At 37.3% G+C, this 20,825-nt stretch overlaps 1 protein-coding gene across 2 annotated transcripts in view; it reads left to right on the plus strand.

Moving 5' to 3' along the window:
* epas1b (endothelial PAS domain protein 1b) overlaps positions 1-12,059 on the plus strand; it is a 95,092-nt gene extending 83,033 nt beyond the window's left edge. For both annotated transcript variants that reach the window (XM_028006518.1, XM_028006519.1), the window contains 5 exons: positions 1,572-2,071; positions 4,586-4,682; positions 5,532-5,619; positions 5,703-5,870; positions 6,183-12,059. In XM_028006518.1, the coding sequence (XP_027862319.1) occupies positions 1,572-2,071; positions 4,586-4,682; positions 5,532-5,619; positions 5,703-5,870; positions 6,183-6,334 (1,005 nt within the window). In that variant the 3' untranslated portion in view covers positions 6,335-12,059. The remainder of the gene's footprint in view (positions 1-1,571; positions 2,072-4,585; positions 4,683-5,531; positions 5,620-5,702; positions 5,871-6,182) is intronic.
* Positions 12,060-20,825: the final 8,766 nt, after the last annotated feature.

The following is a 20,825-nucleotide window of genomic DNA, read 5'->3' on the forward strand; positions in this document are numbered from 1 at the left end:
CTGATAGTAGCCTACTCAAACAGGTGCAGTGGAGAAGATGGATCCGGAGTGTTGATAATCTTACTTGCCATCTTCACCAGACTTTGAATTTGAGTTTTTAATTTAATAGTAAGATTTCCAAACCATCCAGTGATGCCATATCTAAGAATAGACTCGACGGTTGCCCTATAAAAGATCAACATTATCATTTTAGAAATGCCACACAATGGAAGTCGTCTAAGAAAATAGAGATGCTGGTGAACCTTTGCACATACATTTGTCACATGTGTGAGCCAACTCAGATCGCCATCTATGTACAAACCTAAATATTTAAAAGATGTGACCTATTTGATGGAGCAGCCATTTATGGCTATAGGACTCGGGTCACTGATTCAAAAAAGATTCAATAGTTTTTGAGGTGTTTATCTGTAGTCAGTTAGGCTAAGTGTCAGGCTGGAGAGCAGATGCTAACTTTAGCATTATTAGCAGCTAACGTTTAGCTTTTTCCTCTCCCATTGAGCATTTTGTTGTTAAAAATAAATCTAAAGAATATGTAAACGGTCCAAATGACTAAAATGGGAAACATTTGTACTGAGTTGAGAATGTTTTAAGACGCTTTAAAGGACAGAGTTATAGATGGAATTTACAGAAGGTAAACATTGTAAAACATGAATACAATGGAGCCCAGATACTCATGACGGTTTGGGACCAAAGTCACCTGTGAATAACTGAAATCCAAAAATACACTGCTCAAAAAAATAAAGGGAACACTTAAACAGGTGTTTAACACTTAAAGTGTTCTCTTTATTTTTTTGAGCAGTATACTTCATTACTGACTTTTTTTTTTTTAGCTATTTCTTATCTGTCCCACCAGTAGAGTAAAAACATGTAAATATGTGACAATACTTACCACTATTGTATTTCCCCATGCATTGATACCATTACTGCACTATCTCAATAAGATGACATTACTGTTAGGGTCTACCTTCTTTAGACACTTAGCCTAACTGACTCCACATAAAGATGAGATCTAAATAAACCTGTGCTACACATAAATGTAACAACAAAATTTTTCTTAAATTATTTCTCCTTTTTTTCTTAATGCACATCCAAATTCTGCCAGATGAACAATTAAAACTGGTAGAAGCTTCTGTCAACTTATCTCATCTTTATTACTCCACTTTGTCTGATAAAAACCCTAAGCCCCAGGAATTAGTTTGTTCAGGAACTATTTTCTGTTTTACATCAAAATAAGAGAAGAACAGGATGTCAGACACCAGACAAAGTCATGCTGACAGACTGTGACTAGAAATGCTGCAGAGATTGAATGTCAGTAAATGATCTGGCTCTATATCTTGTAAAATGAAGTTCTTAATCCACTAATAATTAGCAATCTCTACTAACTCAAACTCATGCAATTTGAAATAATCCATTGCTACTTAATAAACACAAATTTCTCATTGTCAAATTGTTACAAGATTCCCTTCATTAAAATATCTTCTGTTTTGTATTTATATTAACGTGATTTTTTGCTATTAATGTTTTAGTTGAGCGTAACCTTTTACCCATTTTGTTTGTTTCTTCTTTTGCAGGAGGACTTGAGTGACTTGGATTTGGAGACTCTGGCCCCATACATCCCGATGGACGGAGAGGACTTCCAGCTCAATCCGATCATTCCGGAGTCGGAGCCCCAGGAAGCGGCTCAAGCGGGGTCCCTAGGGAGCCTGAGCAACCTTAGCATCCACCAGAGCTGCAACAATGTAGCCAGCCTCTTCCAACCTCTCACCTCCCCTCAGCCTCAGAACAGCTACCAGCCGCAACCACAAGCATCCTGGGCCACGGGTGGGAGGAGAGGCTCCAACCAGGGTGCCATGGAAACGCGACAAAGGTCTTACATGATGCCCCCCATACGGAACCCCCCTTTCCGAGGCCTGGCCGGCACGCCGCTGTCTTCCATGCAGTGGCCTCCAGACCCGATAATAACCTACCAACAGCAGCAACGTCCTCCGAAGGCCTGTCTGATTGACGACATGTTGGGCGAAGAGCAGCCGTCCTGCCAGCAGAACACATCACACCTAGTGCACAAACAGAGGTGAGGTTGCGTCAGAGCACACTTTATTAAAGCTGCAGTGTTTAACTTTTATAAAAAAAAATTTTTTACATATTTGTTAATTATCTTTATGTTGTGATAGTAAAGATGGATAATCTGTGAAAAAACTGAGCTTCTCTCTATGCTAACTGCAGAAAGACAACACACAGTCAGAAACAGCCAATCAGAGCCAGGTGGCGGGTCTTAACACTGCCAATCACTCTCGTGCTCAGAACCCTGCCTCTATAACTAGTTTTACACAACATAGCCTGCCACAAATGCTAAGGCTAGTTAGTATAGCTACTCATGGAACAGTGACTTGTTTCTTCACCGAGAGCAGCATACATGAGGTTGATTGACAAGATTAAGCCCCTCGTCTTGGCTCTGATTAGTTGTTTTTGGTGGGGAGCTGTGTTTCTTTAGATGACAGTAGGAGCTCACAGAGGAGGTGGAAGAGATTGATGTTTTCACAAATTACTTGTCTCATATGAAACTGTCACGACAAGGTAACAGTTTTAACAAATATGGTAAAATCATATTTTTGTAAAAGTTACTTACTGCAGCTTTAAGGGGTTTACACCGTGTTCCAAAATATTATGAAAATTGGATTTAAGTGTCATAAAGATTTAATTTTTGTTGTTCCATTAAAACCCTTTCATGCATAGTGGTCACTACAGTGGACAGCTTTCTAAAAGCCATTTTCTTGTGCTTCCTGTGGATTTTTATGTTATAAATGCACACAGACCACTGAAGTGGACACTAATGCATCATAAAATATACCATCAACTACTGGCCATCAGCTGCAAATGCAAGAAATTATTTTTGTTAAATACAATATGGCCGACAGACAAAAAAGCATGAGAACCGACCCGGTCCCTCCTTCTACTGTAGACGACTCTTGCAAGTAAAAAAAATATTGTGACATCAGATAACCCCTAAGGAACAATACTACTGATGTATTTTTCAAATAACAACTTTGTATTTGGACAAAATTACAATTGATCACATAAAAAATAATAAAAAAAAAAAAATTCTTTTTACAAAAAAAATGTTCCTACCTTTTTTATGCCTTAAGAAAAGAATTTTAAAAAATGGAAAAAAAATTCTGACACAAAGGATCATAATTCATGCATCAGAGGGTTAAATTCATAGATGGTATTGTTTCTCAGGGCTCTTTGAATCAATATAATTAATTTCAGAGACCCATGCTTATTAGTTTGCTAGGTGACCTCAATTGAAGGAAATCTACTTAAGAAAGTAGAAACCTCCTTAAGAAATCTGAACCTTTAGCAGGCTTCAGGTTTCAAGCAGTATGGGAAAGAAAAAGGATCTCTCTGCTGCCGAAAAGCATCAGATAGTGCAGTGTCTTGGACAAGGTATGAAAACATTAGATATTTAATGAAAACTGAAGTGTGATCGTTGTACTGTGAAGAGATTTGTGGCTGATTCAGAGCAAAGATTGATTTGTGCAGATAAAGGCATAATGAGGAAGGTTTCTGTTAGACAAATTCATCAAATTAAGAGAGCGCCAGTTAAAATGCCTTTACAAAGCAGCAAACAGTTATTTGTATATTAATTGTATATTTGTATAATATAGTTCCACGAAAATAACGATGTAGGATGCTGCAAAGGATCAAACCCTGTTATGCATAAACCTACTACTATTAGGCCACCACTAACCAGTGCTCACAAGCAGAAATTGTTGCAGCGACCTAGACATACATGAAGACTAATTTTCAAACAGTCTTGTTCACTGATAAATGCTGTGCAAGCCTGGATGGTCCAGATGGATGGAGTAATGTATAGGTGGTGGATGGCCACCATGTCCGAACAAAGTTGCCACTTTGAGGTAGTTTAGTCATGCTTTGAGCGGGAATCATGGGGAGAGAGCTGGTCGGCCCCTTTAGAGTCCCCGAAAGATTACTTTTTTCAATGGTACAAAAAAAAAGAACCGTACTTTACGTAGCAAAATCATCTTCATGCATGACAATGCACCATCTCATGGTACAAGGAATACCACTGTGTCATTGACTGCTATGGGCATAAAAGGGGAGAAACTCATGGTGACTCAGGCAGAAACTATCCACAACCTCACAAGTTCAATGGATGCAAGAACTGGGAAGGGGTCTTATGTTAACATGTAACTTGGTCTGTTAAGATGTTTTTGATTGAAATAGCTTTAAATTTTAGTAAATGTGATCACTTAATTCTGCACATTCAATGACCATTTGCAGTTCCTTATAACCCATAAGATGTTTTCAAAATCTGTTGTGCATAATAATTTGGGAGTGTGCTTTTAAAATTTTTTATTTTTATTTTGGCAGGTTTGTTCAATAAAATTTGATTTATACTCTAATAGTTTGTGACTTGAAAATCATACTGACTATCATTTATATTGACCATTGAGGAAAATCTGAGAAATCCTCACTTTCATAATCTTTTGGAACATGGTGTAAATAGAAAAAGTTGTAACTGTAGAATGTGTTCATAAATATTTGTATTTATTGGTTTGTAAAGGTCCATTGATAATTTTGTGCAAGCCTACAAAGATCTGGATCCAGCAAGAGTGGCCATGAATAACAGCATCAAGCGTTCTTTCAACCAGATGGCGCTGGTGAGTTTTTCCTATAAGGTGATGCTCCCATTAGTTTTGTGGCCAATTTTTGATTGTATCAGATTCAATCATTTTTCTTCAACAACTATAACTGGCAGCTTTCACAGCCTTTTTTAGATGCTCTGAGTGGTCATTATTCAAGGTCCATTTTTACCACTGCATACATGGATTCAGGGTGTAAATTAAACTGTAGGAAACAATGTTCACATCAAGCTGTTTTATATGCAATGAGCTAATGTTGCTGAGAGTCAGACACAGGAGCCGTAGTGTGACTGCCGCTGTCTGGAAACATGGCTAAGCGCTGACTAGCCATGCGGATTTTTGGAAATGAAGAAATTTGTCACCAGAAATGTAGATAATCAGTACGCATGACTATGAACTTTTACATTTGAAGCTTTCAATGTTGAAAGAAAAAGGAGATTCATGCGCTTAATGTCCGATTTGCCATAACTATTTATTGAATTCATAGGTGCCGGCTGGGGTGGCAACAGGAGTGGCAAGGCTCTCAGTTGGGGTGTCAACTGCCACCCCCTGTCGCCCCAGTAGATCAGTCCCTGGCCTATAACTGTCCAATTTAAGTAAGACAAGTGGGAAATTATATATTTTTTTACATTTAATTAAAAACCCTTGAAGTACAAATTACCATATTTTACTATTGCTCCTTTTACAAAAACATAACATCCTGGTTTTGAGAGCTAAAACTAGGATATCAACTGCAAACTTTTACTGTTTTGCTCCAGGTCTGTGCATGTCATTAAGAGCTGAAAAGAATTGAGCGGTTTGTACATTTAAAATTTTTATTTGATCATTAGAAGGATGGATGGCCTCACTGTACTTTTTGCTTTTCAGGGTGAAAGAAAGCTGACGGATGCCATATGGAAGAAGATGAGGGGCGATGGCTGCATGGACCGCTCCCTCAGTGCGGGGTCACTCACAGGTATCTTTCTGTGTTTGTTTTTTCACTCACCTGGTTGTTCCAAACATTCGCGAGTCTTCTTGTTATCTTGTGTCTCTTCTCAGAGTCGGCGACGATGGGCCGGATGATTTCAGGCATCGGGCCCCCATTCCCCGCCTCGCTGCAACAACACAGGACGTCACGGTATCCAGGGGACAGGATTAGTGGGCCAAATGAAAAACCCTTTTCCAGAAAGAGCAGCAGCAACACGGAGTATAACGTGATGTCTTCAGGTACAAATGTACTATGCTACATGAACTCTGTACTACTATCAAATAAGCAGTTTTCTTTCATACATTTCATGATACAGGTCAGTTATACTGCATAAACCCTGTTTTTATTAACAGTTGATTATGCATTTCCTCACGAGATTATGTTTATCCTGATTTAAATCTCAGGATCTTATAACTGATGGCACATTCTCGCTGTGTTTGAAGCAATTCTTGCTAATGTTTCCATCTGAAACCTCCATCTGAAATAACCAAACGTGTCGGCAAGACTTTCAAACTTCCCCTGCCAACATTTTTATTAACATCCTCTTCCAGGCATAGCGAGTCGTTTGCTGGTCCCTTCGTTTGAGCCCTCCTGCTTGCCGCAGCTGACCCGCTACGACTGCGAGGTCAACGTCCCACTGCAGGGCAACCTCCACCTCCTCCAGGGCTGTGACCTGCTGCGAGCCCTGGACCAGAGCACCTAAAGCCCACCCCCTTTCACCGACTCAAACCCACCATAAAGCCTGAATATCACCTCTGAGCCTCAGCCTGCAGTCCGTGACTTCTGCCTGTTCTCTGCCTCTGAACCTCTTGGTGCCAACTTCAGAGCCCTGAGACGAAGCTACTTGTAGAGCACAGTATCCATGACCACATCCTGCCTTACTCAGCCCCACACCCTTCTTCCTACCCTGCCTCTAGTTCTCAGCATAAACTAAAACATGCAGTATACATTCATGTTTTTTTCACCCTAAAATACTGCGGCATAAACTGGACGCAGGCTGAGTGGAAGAGCGACCAACCAACACCAAACGGGTCAGCATGGGGAGGAGAAAAAGGTCAATGCTGGTATTTAACAGATTATATCATGTTACTCTCACTTGTGTTGTGTATTAAAGTTTTGTCAGGATGTCTGGAGCTGCAGCTGCAGTCCCAGGCCTGCCTTCTCTCAGTGTAGCTTTGAGGAGAACATATTCTCCTCAACACACATTGTGCTCTTTTGTTGTTTTTGTTGACAGACTTTAGCCTTTCTCACCAGCTCGCATCGTCTTCGAGCTGAGGCACCGTAACATAAACTGGTCACAGCGTTAGACCTCTATTAAATCTACTTTATATTTTTTACTTTAGCCTTCATCGGTCCGTACTGATGTGATTCCTTCTACTTTTATTAACCAAACTGAATATCTTAATTGAATTGATGCAACACTGCTGTATTAAGACTAGCCTTCTCATGTATTTTGGGTTCTTACTCAGCCAGCTAGTAGATTCTTCTGTTTGTTTCTCATAGCTGTATAACTACATACATGTACTCCTGCGTAAGTTAAATATTAGACATTTCTGTCTTAAATCAGATTATTTTGAATGTGTCTGTGTTAATCTAGAATAACATCCTAAATGACAACAGGGTATTTTTTTTCTTATTGTGCCGATTTTATTCACCAAATGTTCAGGTTACACATAATAATTGGATTTGCACACATTTTTACATGAGATAAAAAGGCAGCAGTGACGTGCACAGATTACTGGGGAGGGCGGAGAAATACAGATCTGTTTTTATATTTCATGGTTCTAGAATAATTAAATCCATATGATTTTCGTTCCATTACAAATTTGTTCCTAATTTCCGATGTCTAGTTTTGTTGTTCATAAACTTTCCATCGCTAGCGGACATTCATTAGGGAGCAGAGACAACATACCAAAACTGAGTTTTTATTTTAAATTAAGACAAAATGACAAAACAGCTTCTAGCACTTTGTGTTTGCTATCATGGTTGCTTGCATTACATAGCTACATAGCTAACTAGTTAGCTCTTATTTCATCGGTTGGTGAATCAACTCCTGGTTAGTTCGTTCATTCAAATGTCCCAGATGGTTACTGTAGCAGCCTGTATGAACAGTCAACATGTCTTTGTATAAAATATGGTTTTCTTTCTAGAAGCTTCTGACATCACTGAGTTTGCCTGTTAGCTGCATACTTACTAATCTGATAAATGTCCTTTTTTTAAATTTTATTCCAAGCTATTCATCACTCAGTTAATCAATCTAAAATTGTACAATAGCGGTCGATTTGTCTGTGCATCTCTTGCTTTTAGTTTCCAATTCAAGACTGACTTAATATATATATATTTAAATCACTTGACTGAAAAAAGAATCAGTAAATAATAATTTTCACCTAAAGCATTAAGTTTAAGTTTTAAGGTTTTGTTTTTTTAGCTCTAAAATGTTACGTAAACTGACCTTTTTTCATAGTTTGATGTTTTGTGTTCAATCATCTTAGTTCAAAAGTAAAATATTTACTTTGCAATTGCATAAGAGAGAAACATGAAAGGAATACATGAGTATAACTTTTTAGTTTTTGTTTTCCAAATACTGAAAAGGAAATGAACAAATACAATGGTGGAAAAGGCAATTTTCAGCATGGGGAAAAGGTATAAATAAAAGGAATGTGAGATTGTAAAAGAATTTAAAGGTGTTTTTGACAATCACTCAGGTTAATCAGAGGGCGTATGGAGGGACTGAAACGGGCATCTTGGCCAATTAGGAGGGCACTTTAACCATGTAGAAATGTTTGAGGGTGTTATGGGTTCGCCTTGTAGAAAAAAAGTCATATAGTTTCAGTCGTCCCTGTAGAGCACTGAGGTCAGGCCATGACTTCTGTGCTCACTGCTCTGGAAACCGGACAGAGGAAGAAGAAAATCCCATATTTTTCACATTAAAAGTGAATGTTATAAAAAAGCAGCAGCTTGTGAAAGCAGAGTTTATATATTTTACAGTTAACGGACAAGGCCAGTTCCTGTTTTATTCTCACCAGAGTGGATGCCAACACCAGAGAGCTTTGTTACAGAATATCATTATTGCTCATAAGTTCATTTCCACCCTGATAATGTCAGTATGCCTTCAGTGAAATGTATTTCTTTCCTTTTTTCTTTGTTTTTCTGTGTCTCGCTGTCTGTTTCTGAAGCTAATGTCTCTGTCTGGTGATCACTTTTAAAGTATTGATCTTTGTACCCATACATGTTATGTATTTAAAATCAGAACTAATGTTGAACATGGTGTTTTTAGTGTCTAATGTATCCTGGTACTTTGTTCTCAGTCGACCCTCTTTCCATAGATGCTGTTTAGGTAAGAACTCTCTCTGGGCCAATTCCTGTCGTCCCGTTTCCGTGTTGTGGTGTTGGGCCCCACCTTTTCCCTCCTCCACCAGTTTTCTTTCCTCTCTTTTATTCTGAAATATCTGTTGAATCTGTGGGCTGGCCAGTACTGTTGTTGTTCTTACTTTACACAAAAAAGAGGACAAAAAAACAGATCAGAGTAAAAATGTTGAACATGTGTTTTCTAAGTTTCACTTTTGAGATATGTAGCATTTTAAATATGTAAGGACGGTGAAGTTGCCACATAATTGCATAGTTTTCAAGTTGCTTCTATAAAATAATGGTGCTTCATAGACCATGTATGTGTCATTTTTAGTACTTTTATTACATGTTTTGGACTCACTAACACTGATTTTTTTTTTGATGTCCTCTTCTTCTTTTTTTTTTTTAGTAATTAGTATTATTTGAACCCATACAATGTGCCTTATCATGACATTATGTATTGAGTTCACCCTTCAAGTGCACAGTTTGCTCCCTCCAAAAAGTCGACTAAATCCTTCAGCTTCAGCAGTTGTTAATTAACAAATAACTTTTGTGAAAATATTTTTGGTTACTCTGCTCCAACAAAATATTTAACATTTTACATGTGAAACAGCAGTACCGTTATTATTGTTATTATTGGTTTTTGCTATCAGCTAAAAATTTAAAAAAGGACTGGAGATTCAAGCGGGATATCTGTAAAGCAGCAACCTGCAGGCTAGCCAGATTATCAGGTTAGAGTTGTTCATAAGGAGCAGAAGAGACAAACAGCTAAAACATTAACCGCAAGAACTGAAATTTGTGGCATCTAAGAATCTCGGAATCACAGTTAAATTAGTATAAGGGTAGTTATTTTTATAACTTTGACTGATGATTTAGTTGTTCCTTCACACCTTCCCTAAATATCCAATAATCCCAAGTAAAATAAAAGGAGCTCAGTTTATATTACATGATTCCATTATTTGACATTTCAGAAATAAATTTGCTTCATTTAGAAAAATGTCACGTTTTACAAATAAAAAGTTAGATGAGAGGTTTTTTTGGCCTTACTGAAATTGGTTGATATAAAGCTGAAATTGTAACACTTTTTTTCTGGATGTTGCCATGAAAACGAAGACGACAGGAAGTGGTTGGAGCATGATGGCGTAGGATGTTTTCTAGTGACATATCACAATAACAAACTTATTCATGTCTGGTTTTAACTGTGTTTCTTAGTTAATGGAAACCTAAATTGCAACACTGTGTTGTTTCAGTGACAAAGTTTTGTGCTCATTGTAATGTAAACGCAGCTGCTGATGAAGCAGAACTTCCATGGAAACAACAAATGAGAAGTCAAATAAACTTCTCATGGACATGGATTACTTAGCTCCTCACACAAACAGGAATCTGTCAGATTGGCTGATGAAGCTGCTCTTGTTTGAAAGGTTTTAGGATTAGCAGGAAAAGATTTGACTGCAGGGAGAAGCTGAACTTTTATTTCAGTTTGGATGAATGCTGAAGTGAGGATTTCTGGCAGTAGTAATGGCAGTTAGGTGTATGTACTGTATGTTACAGTTAAAATCTAGCAAAACTTTATTTCCTTTAAGAGTTTAAAGAAGATCATCAAACAGGCCTCTTTTTGTTCAGTACAACACTTTATTTTACTCTAATTGCAAGCCAAATGTTATGTTAATTGGGGAATATAAGCCAGTATCACACATTTTATTGCAGATTTTATACTGTAAAAATAACCTCATCTTACTTCAGAGTAAATAAATCAATGTTCAGTTGAAAATGTCTGATAGTTTTGCTAAATTTCATTTGCATTACACGCATCTGAGGAACAAAATGGAAGACAACTGTTCACCCTTTCAAATTAACACACTTCCTGTTTGTGGTCATGTTTGGTTAAAGCTAAATAAAACAAACAGAAATCAAAGTATGCCATCAGGTCACATAATCTAAACATGAATGCAACCTTCAGTTGTTAAGATTTTACTTTTATTTTTAAACATTGGTGGTACCGTTCTGTGTCTGATGTAGGCCAGCCCCCAAATATGTTTTCACACATTCACCTAAAATAATTACTTCTACAAAACATGAGAATCGTTTTAACACATTAACGTTTTTCCGCTTTGTAAATCACTTATTTTTCTCTACACACCATCTTGTTCTATGAGTCCATTTTTATTTAAGGCAAGAACACAATTTTATCTCTAATCAAATAATATCTTCCTCGTCTTTCAAAGTGGAAAAAAAGTTATATCTGTTTCTGGAATTATGTATAGAATTATGTATAGAATGTAGAATTTTTGAATTACTCAAATGAGTTTCCAGTAAAAAAAAAAAAAAAAAAAAAGCACCTTACTAGATATTTGTTAAGATGTTAGTTGTTGAAAATAAAAGTGCAATATTGTCCAGCTGATGTTTTTGGAGACCAAAGAGGGACGACTGACAGAAAACCAGCATGGTGAATAAAAATCAAACCAGAACAACGCCTGAGATGGATTCTGTTGTTCTTTAATCAGCTCTTCACATTAAGACCACATCAAAACAATGAGCTGCAAAACTGTATGTAGAAAGGTTTGGCCAAGCAGAAGTTGAATTAGAAACATTTCCCTAGAGGAGAAATCCCACCTCCCATTTAGATGAGCGTCTGCTCCAGAACCAGAAACAAAGTTTTGAGAAAATTTGATCAAAGAAAACAGAAAAACAGCAATTTTATATTTAGAAATACAAAAAAAAAAAAAGAAACACTTTGGAATGTAAAATAGACAAGACATTGGCATTGTATTTAACTCAACATACTGTGCTCCTTGAAGGGTTTCCCCAAAAAGTGACAAATGGATGTGGCGTGAAGCCTTCCTCTTCCACTGACTCTTCATCGTTTTTCTTCTTCCCACTGGGATCCATGTCCAACTACTTGTTTTCTGCTGTTGTCATTGTCATACCATACAGTTATATGAGCTAATTCAGATATATTTTAATATGCTAAATTTCATAATGATCTTATAATATATTGTTATCATTATGGGGACTTTAACCCAGTAAGAAGTTTGTGTTTCTGCACTGATGTCTTATTAAAGCATACTGATCTTACCTAACAGAGACTCAGTGTGTTTATTAGACTATATTTAGTTTGAATTGATGTTCTACATGTTGTTTTTATCATTAAAAAGTCAGTTGTAATAAAATTTATTATGACACAAGTTTGTTTTGACTTTGTAAGTTGGACTGGTTGACCTTTCACCTTTCACCTCTGAAAACATTTATTGATGTCTTTAAAATGATAGTGGCACAAATTAAAATGTTTGCAGCACAAACATTTGACGCCAGTTTCATTTGATTTAAAGAAGGGGGGGTGAGGGGTGGGGGATTGGGGGTAAGAGGTGGGGCGTGTAACTTCACTCAGGTGTTTCTCCAGGGGTGTGGATACTTTTTCAACAAACTGCACAGAACAGTTTACAATTGTTGGCCAGTGTTGGATGCTTCAGTTGCATTTCACTTTGAGAACAAAAATAGTTACACATCTAAGGAACAAAAGGCAACATAGCATCAGAGGACTATGGCAAACAATTACAATGTTGAAACCAAAGACTAAAAAGTCTCGCTACGAGCAGCCGTGCCAACACATCCTGATGAGGCTTATCAGCCTGAATTCACTCCGCTTTTATGTGTCTTCTGCACGTCTTCCTTCCTCTGTAGGAAGACAGGAACCCAGTGTTTTTTACACACACACAAAACAAGCATGTAGCCCGTTCAAAGAGAAGCACAGGTAAACATCACACACACACACACACGCACACCCTTTGTTCCAGCTTTTTCCAAACTTTTGTTTCCCTCAAGCAGGGAGTCAGAAAAAACATGGTGGAGGTAAAAAAAAACTGCTAGGAACCGACGACTCAGGCTGACCAGCTTCCTCTTGTTTCAGGTTTCTGAGGCAACTCTTTATCCAACGGGCTGCTGCAGAACAATTCGTGCCACACCAAAACATTCTAAAAACTCCCATACTCACCACATGTCTACTGGGAGGTTTAGAAATGTGATGAAGTGTTTGGTTTCTGTAAACATGTCATCATGTGTCAAACGTCTGCATCTGCACATGGCAGAGCCACAGGCGGGCAGATGCATCTGAATTATGAAAAAGAAACACAAACACTGTTATGCTCACATGCATAACAATGACAGAAACAGACAATTACGATTTATCTTATACATTATATCATATATAGTAGAAAAAAATGAAATGAAACAATGTGTTTTTCTCCATGTGGTATGATTTTGTTAGTATTTTTTTTATAAAACTTTTTAAAAACTAGGAAAGACTTTAGATTAATCTTATGAAGAAATGTGAGGAACAACAATCCATGACTCAAACATGCAGACAGCTTGGCAAAAATATTGAACTGTATTCATATTTTTATCACATTAAACCACAAACCTCAATGCATTTACCCCAGCTTTTATGTGGTAAGCACAAAATGGTCCAAAATAGTTGTGTTAGGTAGAATAAATCTACTTTGGCAGAAAATATTCAGAAGGAAACACTTAGACTTCTAAGTATTACACTTTTCAGATTTGTAAAATATTTTCTCAAAACCATTTCTATGATTTTCTATATTTTTCTTTGTTGTGCCCTACTTTGTGTTGGTCTATGAAAAGAAAATTCCTAAAATGAATTGAAGCTTGTGGCTGTTATGTGACTGTGAAAAACATTGCATGAATTTTGCAATATACTGCTGCCCTGACACCTTCTACCGTTAACGGTAAAACTCTTCAGAAGGACTGAGTTTGTTGCAATGTCATGATGGGATCTGACTCATCTTATTTCAATCTGCCCTGACTGTATGTTTATTGGCATCCCTGCATGTCCTGTGGGACCTGCGTGTCTTGGGACTGTTGTCCTCTGAGCTGATCCGAGGACTTTCTGTTTACTTTGTGATTCTGTCTCAAAACATACCGCAGCATGGGACTGTTCCCCCCAGCAGAGCGCCGATAAAACTGAAAAAAGCAAGCCCTTTCCCATGTTAAAGGTCAGATGCCCGATGCAAGCTGAAGATTTTCTGTGCAGCTAGCTAATTTATCCCTTACAGCTTTTGGTTTTTCCTTCAAGATGCTTCTTTTCTAAAAAATATGCTGAGTTTCAGGCAAAACCAGTTTGAAAGTCTCTTTCACAGCTGAAATCAATCCTCTTTTGAAGAGCGTAAGAGTCACGCCAGAGTCTGTACTGTGGGATACACAAAGTGCCTAACAGAATGTCTTACTCCATAATCTACATTTGTATAAGATAAAAGTCTTTGTTAACCTGATCACATTATTGAGCCAAAATCCCAGCAACACATGTGATTTTGCATTTCAGCTGACCTTTGCCGTTTAACTTTGGCTGCAGACAAGCCTGTTTGCAGCCAAAGTTCAACACATAAAAACTGTCTGACTCTGGTGTCACCAAAAATAAAGATGAAGGTAGAGAAAGATCCTGAAGACTAAGAAATGATGCAGAAAGCAGACCTCACTGAATCAGTCAGCATTCGATATGTTAACTCTGGATTCCAACTATTTTGGTCCTTTTAGTGAGAAAGAAACACAATGGCTATCTACCGACTCCTAACTATTTACAAACTGCAGTCTTTTCTGGGTTTTTGTTGCTTGTGGGAATGCTTTCATTCGTCATTCATACAATACTTGGCCAGATCAAGCCTTTTCAGCCTAGAATTGTATTATCAGCAATTGTTCTGACATCGGAAGCACAAAGACAAAGAGTTTACGTAACGATTACTCAGTCATTCAACTGTTTGACCCTTTTCAATCCCAATTTGGTCTGATCAGGAACAGGGCCACAAAATAAATCTTTTGATGGGATAAGGTCAAAGGGATTGGATTAACAGAAAAACACAACGTGTAGACAGAAAATTAAAGTGATCATGGATTAAAATGTCCTAAAGTATATAAATAATAATATTATTGGCTAGGATACAAAGATATATTGATGGCATTTTTACAATTCAAACCACACATTTACACTGTATAAAAACACATAACTTTATTTTCTCTCATTCACTTTCAGTGTCCACCTGTGTGGTTCCTCCCTTTTTTTCAAAAGCACCAGTGGTTCTGAAGAACAGCTAGTCCAAACCATGCACTGTGCGCATGCAATTTGATTAGCAGCAGACTGCATTCGTCGATTTACGTCACTGCATGAGTGAAGGCAGACTCTTCAAACAACAACGTATCAACCACCATTTTCAATCTGTGATGAAACCATAGCTGGTGAATCAGACTCTCCGTCAAAATCTTTTTTATCAATTGTGGGAGAAAAGCTCAAATGGCATCAACTGGATGGGGTGACTGGCAATGTACAAAAATGCAAAGAAGTTTCAGAGGTTGACCACAGCCCACATTCCCACCCGTGTTCCCGTTCGCGTTCCCATTCACATTTCTGCCACGTTTCCGTCCCAGACTAGACCCAAACCAGACATTAATAACTGAGTTAAGAAGGACCAACTTCACTCAGGTTACATTAACCAGCTACAGTGAGACTTGACATTGGAGAAGGGGTTTTTGACCTGTCCCATTTCTTGTGATAATACAAGAACATTATAATGCCCATATAATGTTCTTTCTTTATGAAGCCTTCTAATGTCTGAAGTGCACCAGTCCCTCCTGCTCACACACAAAACACTCACACAACATGATGCATTGACACTGTTACCGTTAGTGTGGTGTTCTCAGAATTTCAAGCTTCAGCTTTTTCATTCAATTAACAAAATACTTGAATTTCAAATTGATCAGACAAGAGATTTAGGTTGTTTACACCTGAATTCACTTGTAAACTGTCAACTGGTTGTTGCTTACGCAGAATGGCTTCTTCCTCTCCGAGTGGTTTTATTAGAACTTCATTTCACTGAGGATGATGTGGCTTTTATGACTTCTAGTCAGCATCTTTAAAGGTCTTCTTTGGGTTGTCTAGAATAATTTTCATCCCCATGAAACAAAGCTGAACAGTACGATTGCAGCAATCGTACTGTTCAGTACTTTTTCTACTTTTTCATGATTTTTCTACTTGAGTTAATTTTTCAAGAGATAAATGTGGCATTTCCAGGCATTTGGACATTGTTGTCTTTATTGACAGGTGTGCCTCAGTTGAACTTACATGTTGTGAATCAACCTTCACAAACTCACTAAATGGAGTAGGGAATTAAACAAACATACTTCAGTATTCTGGTATTTAACAAATGGAAATAATGTTGGTTATCTAGAAGATGTAACAGTAAAGTAGAGCAGTATTTTAGGATAACAGCAGTTTAATAAATGTACATCTGCCTAATCCAAAAATATCACCCAAAAATCCAAAAAAATCTTCAAAGATTTTTGCATATTTTTTTATCTCAGTAAATGAACATAGTAAAATTAATTCCAGCTGCATTGCAGACATCTGACTTTAGCCCAGATTAAAACCAAGGAGTATGCACAAATGCAGATTAAATCTGTAACCTTTAGAAAACACAGGTGGTGCTGTGGTGGGTGAAGTCCAGCCCATGTCTGGAGGCCGTCCGAGTCCCCAGCCTGATGACCTTTGTCACATGTCTCCCCTTCTCCTGAGAATCTCTTTTAAGATCCTCCTCCCTTCCTGACCTCTTTCAAATAAAGGCCAAAAAGAAACCTTTGAAAACACAAAACTCATACGGTTCATGATCTGTTTCTTTACTTTATTATATCCTTCTTTTTACTTTAATAGCATGAAAAGGCCATCTGTTTTAATCGATTGTTACTCAAAATGACTGAAAAATCAAATAATGCATACATACATAAATTATTTTCATTTCCTTTCTTCTTCTAATTTGTGAAGAGTGTAATTGATTCCCTTATTCAAAGCTGAAGTAAGAAATACGTCTACAGCAGGCAACATTTTCTTATCTGTGTGTCGATCCCATCTTTCTGCCTTCGCTAACCCCTCTGTAACCTTGGAGACACTTCCACTGGGGAAAGGAAGTACACAAACAGTGCTTCATTCTCTTGTAGTGTGTGTGACAGCGTGAAAACCATCGACAGTGCAGGCTATAAAGCTGTAGAGTAAACGTCGACTTTCTCATGAGAATCTCCTCTAAGATTCTACAAAAAAAAAATATATATATATATATATATATATATATATATATACTCTTATACTCCTTTTTACTCTTACTTGAGTAAAATTTTTGTGTATGCTACTGCAGCTGTGATTGATGTATTTGCCATTTATTTTCTTGGCAACTGGACAGTGTATCTCATAAAGTGGATTCTTGGTGTAAACTGGAAATAGAACTCAATCATTGCAAGTTTTTCTATTGCAGATGTTGATACCAATAGTTCATTTTTTTGGCTGAATGAGGGTGGATGTTTATGACACTTACATTGCTTGCCTAATGGGGACAATTTGGTACAAACAGCTGTTGTTTCCGCTGAATGTCCGTTTGAGTTGAATAAGCTGTCAGGTTTCTGCCTTTGTATTTGGAATTCATCAATGATGTTTATCATTTGCCTTAGTTTTTGAGTCTTTGAGCAAGTATAATTTGCTTCACTCCACTCGTGCTTTAACTGTAACTGTTTATTTTGCACACAAACAAAACTGTATGTCAACATGCATCATTATTATCACATCTTCAACTGTTTTTTAATCAACCCTATCAGCCCACAAAGCTTTTCCTGTTAAAGTTTAGCTCTGAGGAAGTCACTGACTTTAAGTGGTTGTTCTTTTGAGGAAGTTTAGCTCCACCTTCAGGATAGATCTGACTACTGCAGCTGTGAAAAGTTCCTGTGTCTGAGTTTTAACATTAATACAAACTGATACAAACTGATTTTGTAGTCATTGTCTTTAAAATCTCACATTTATTGTTCCTTTTGCCTGAGCCTGACAAATTACAGCTGAAGTTAGAATGACTGAGATCTATTTTCAGCCATTTTCAGCCAGAGGGACAAAATCCTTCATTCAACATTCAATTGAATCAAATACACTGCTCAAAAAAATAAAGGGAACACTTAAACAGGTGTTTAACACTTAAAGTGTTCCCTTTATTTTTTTGAGCAGTATATTTATTCTACAATAATTTTAAGCTTTTCATGTTCTATGGCACAAATGAAAACTAGCACAACCCCAACGGATCCTTAACATGAATGAGGTTCTGTCTCTACTTTTACTGTAAAAGTCTAATCAACAACCCAGGGGGGACTTGAATCCACAAACCCCAGCTTCACAATGCCTTGTCCATTAGCCCACTGGGCCCCCATAAGCTACATTTGTATGAAGAAAATGCCCCGTTTCTTTATAATAATTTCAACATTTTGATTTGCTGAGGCGATGGACCAGACTGAACTCCTACAGGGTTTGAAAATGTCTAAACAGACAAATTTCAGATTTCTAGAAATTATTCTCCAAAACAAGCCAGCCATCTGGAAGCACTAGTTCTCTTCCTGATATCTGGGTGAATGTTGTCTAAATTTTTCATAATGTCACAGGAGGAAGTGATATGATTGAGGTGTTGTCTTAAAATACATCCATAGGTGTGCCTCTGTTTAACCCAAATATTCTAAATTAAGTTGTCAGAACATCTCAACTAAACTTTTTAAAATCATTTAAAATGCTTGTTATTGTGGCATTTGGCAAATAAACACCCCATGTCAATTATTGTTGCCATGTGGAGTCAACAACTGTAAATGAGCATTTGCTGACATTTTATTATACAAAAGTAATATTGATTTGTGAATAATTTTTAATCCAAATTGCTGTCAGTGAGCATTACTCAGTGAGTTGTTTTTTAACTCAGTGCATAGGTGGGGCATTTGGTAGTACTAATTTTTGTCTGATCACCTAATGGACATGTACTGTAGGTGTTCAGACAAAAATAGCAATAGCTGGACAATCCTTGGATTGGGGACAATGAAAGGCTGCCCCAAAATGTTACATTTTGTCACAAATCATAATGCTTCAAATATCTCAAACTATACTGAAGCGTGCCATTGGCATGTTGGATGCAGGGATGTCCACGAGAGCAGTAGGAACTATATGCCATTTAAGAGTTCATTTCTTGGCACTACTGCAAATCGACCTCATTCTCATCGGCCACGTGTGACAACTCCAGTACAAGATTGCCATATCCGGCTCGTCCATCTGTGGGATCGGTTAAAGCCAGTGACACACACAACTGATGAGACTATTACTCTCACAACAGACGCATCCCACCTCAGACTGTCCTTAAACACCTACGAGAAGTCAACTTGGTCAAAATCAAATTCCTCAACCTGACTGTCAATCCGCTACAAATGCCTGATGTTATTTGTAGCGATATTATCAACTCACTGATATGAAGATCAGTAAGTACTGAAAATATATTTTGAGTTTCTCTGTATGTTGCGTAACCGAAATGTTCATAAAACTCTTGACATGGGCATTTATATTTTTGTTCAGTGTAGAAATAATGTTAGTAATCCTAACTGACCAAAAACAGGAAACATTTGGTCTGGCATGTTTAATGTCAGAAAGTGAAAAAAAGGAACTATCAAATATAACATTTGTGAAAACAAATCTTGCTGACTCAACTAGTTCTTTCACTTTCCTCACTATCTGCTCTACAGTCCCAGTTTCTATCCATATCTCCATGTTGCTTGCAGAAACTATGAATATGACGTTGCCAGAGACAATAGGGGACAGAAGAAAGTCAAGAAGAGCAGCTTCCCCCATGGAAATCCCAATGTGCAGGAATTAAATACACATGTGTTTAACTGCCATAAGATGTGTTTGTCCACATCTTATGGTAGTTCTTAGAATGCAGCACCAGCTTCAGCACATTGTACTGAAGCTTAACTTAAACCTAAAGGCTTCATATCAAGCATATTTTAATATCACGCAGAGATGTTGTTAGTGCAAAAATATGTTTTCAAATTATCTTTTATAAATGCCGGCCGCAGAAATAAATAAATTCAAAAATAGTGGCTGGCCAATCAAAAATTAATCACATTGATGACTCACCCAAAAGGTCACAAATAAACTCCGAACAGTCCATAAAGATGTCATCAATGGGCCAATGACCAAAAAGGACAAAAAGATTTCATATTTGTCAAAAAAGAATGCTTGATGCTTCTTGTGTCAGCCAGTGTCAGTCCCAGAAAAAATATATATTTCTGGGACTGACACTGAACAAAAGTGGAAGTCTTTGGAAACATTTTGTTAAACACTTTTTAAAATTTATTTTCAAAAACAGTACGAACAAAACACACAGTTGGTGTAGTTAAATATAAACTGACATGTGAGGAGGTAAAAGAAAAAAACAAAAATACACACATAAAAAAAAACTCTTTCTCTGGATGAAAGAGAGAAAAATAAACAATAAAATAATTAAATTAAATAACTAAATACATAGGTACATCAGTATAAAGTTAGATCACTAGATCAGAATGTAGATTCTGGCAGTGATCTACGTCAATCATTTGAATTTCTCTCTTAGACCGCAACCCCCTTGCTCCATTATTATTATTATTATTATTATTATAGTCACAGTTCTGATTAAAGGCCAAAGGGCCTTTGAGTTTTCAATTTTGCCATTTAATTTTGCAATTAGACTCTCCATTGGAAGAGTGGCATTTGCCAAATATTTCCCTGTACCATCGAGTTACCGTAAGAGGCTTATCACAAATCCAGTTTCGCAGAATACATTTCCAGCCTAATAGTAGTTTATTGGTCAGCAGGAATTGTGTATCTTTTATTATTTTATCTGGAGAAGACAGCCCCAATAGACACTGCCCTGGATCTTTACAAACTCTATTCTTTATAGTTGCACTGATCTCTTTAGATAGAAATTTTATTAATCCCTTTGGGATTTTCCATCAGGAAAATTGTA

Source organism: Xiphophorus couchianus, chromosome 22 (genome assembly GCF_001444195.1).
Source record: "Xiphophorus couchianus chromosome 22, X_couchianus-1.0, whole genome shotgun sequence".
Classification (NCBI taxonomy): Eukaryota; Metazoa; Chordata; class Actinopteri; order Cyprinodontiformes; family Poeciliidae; genus Xiphophorus; species Xiphophorus couchianus.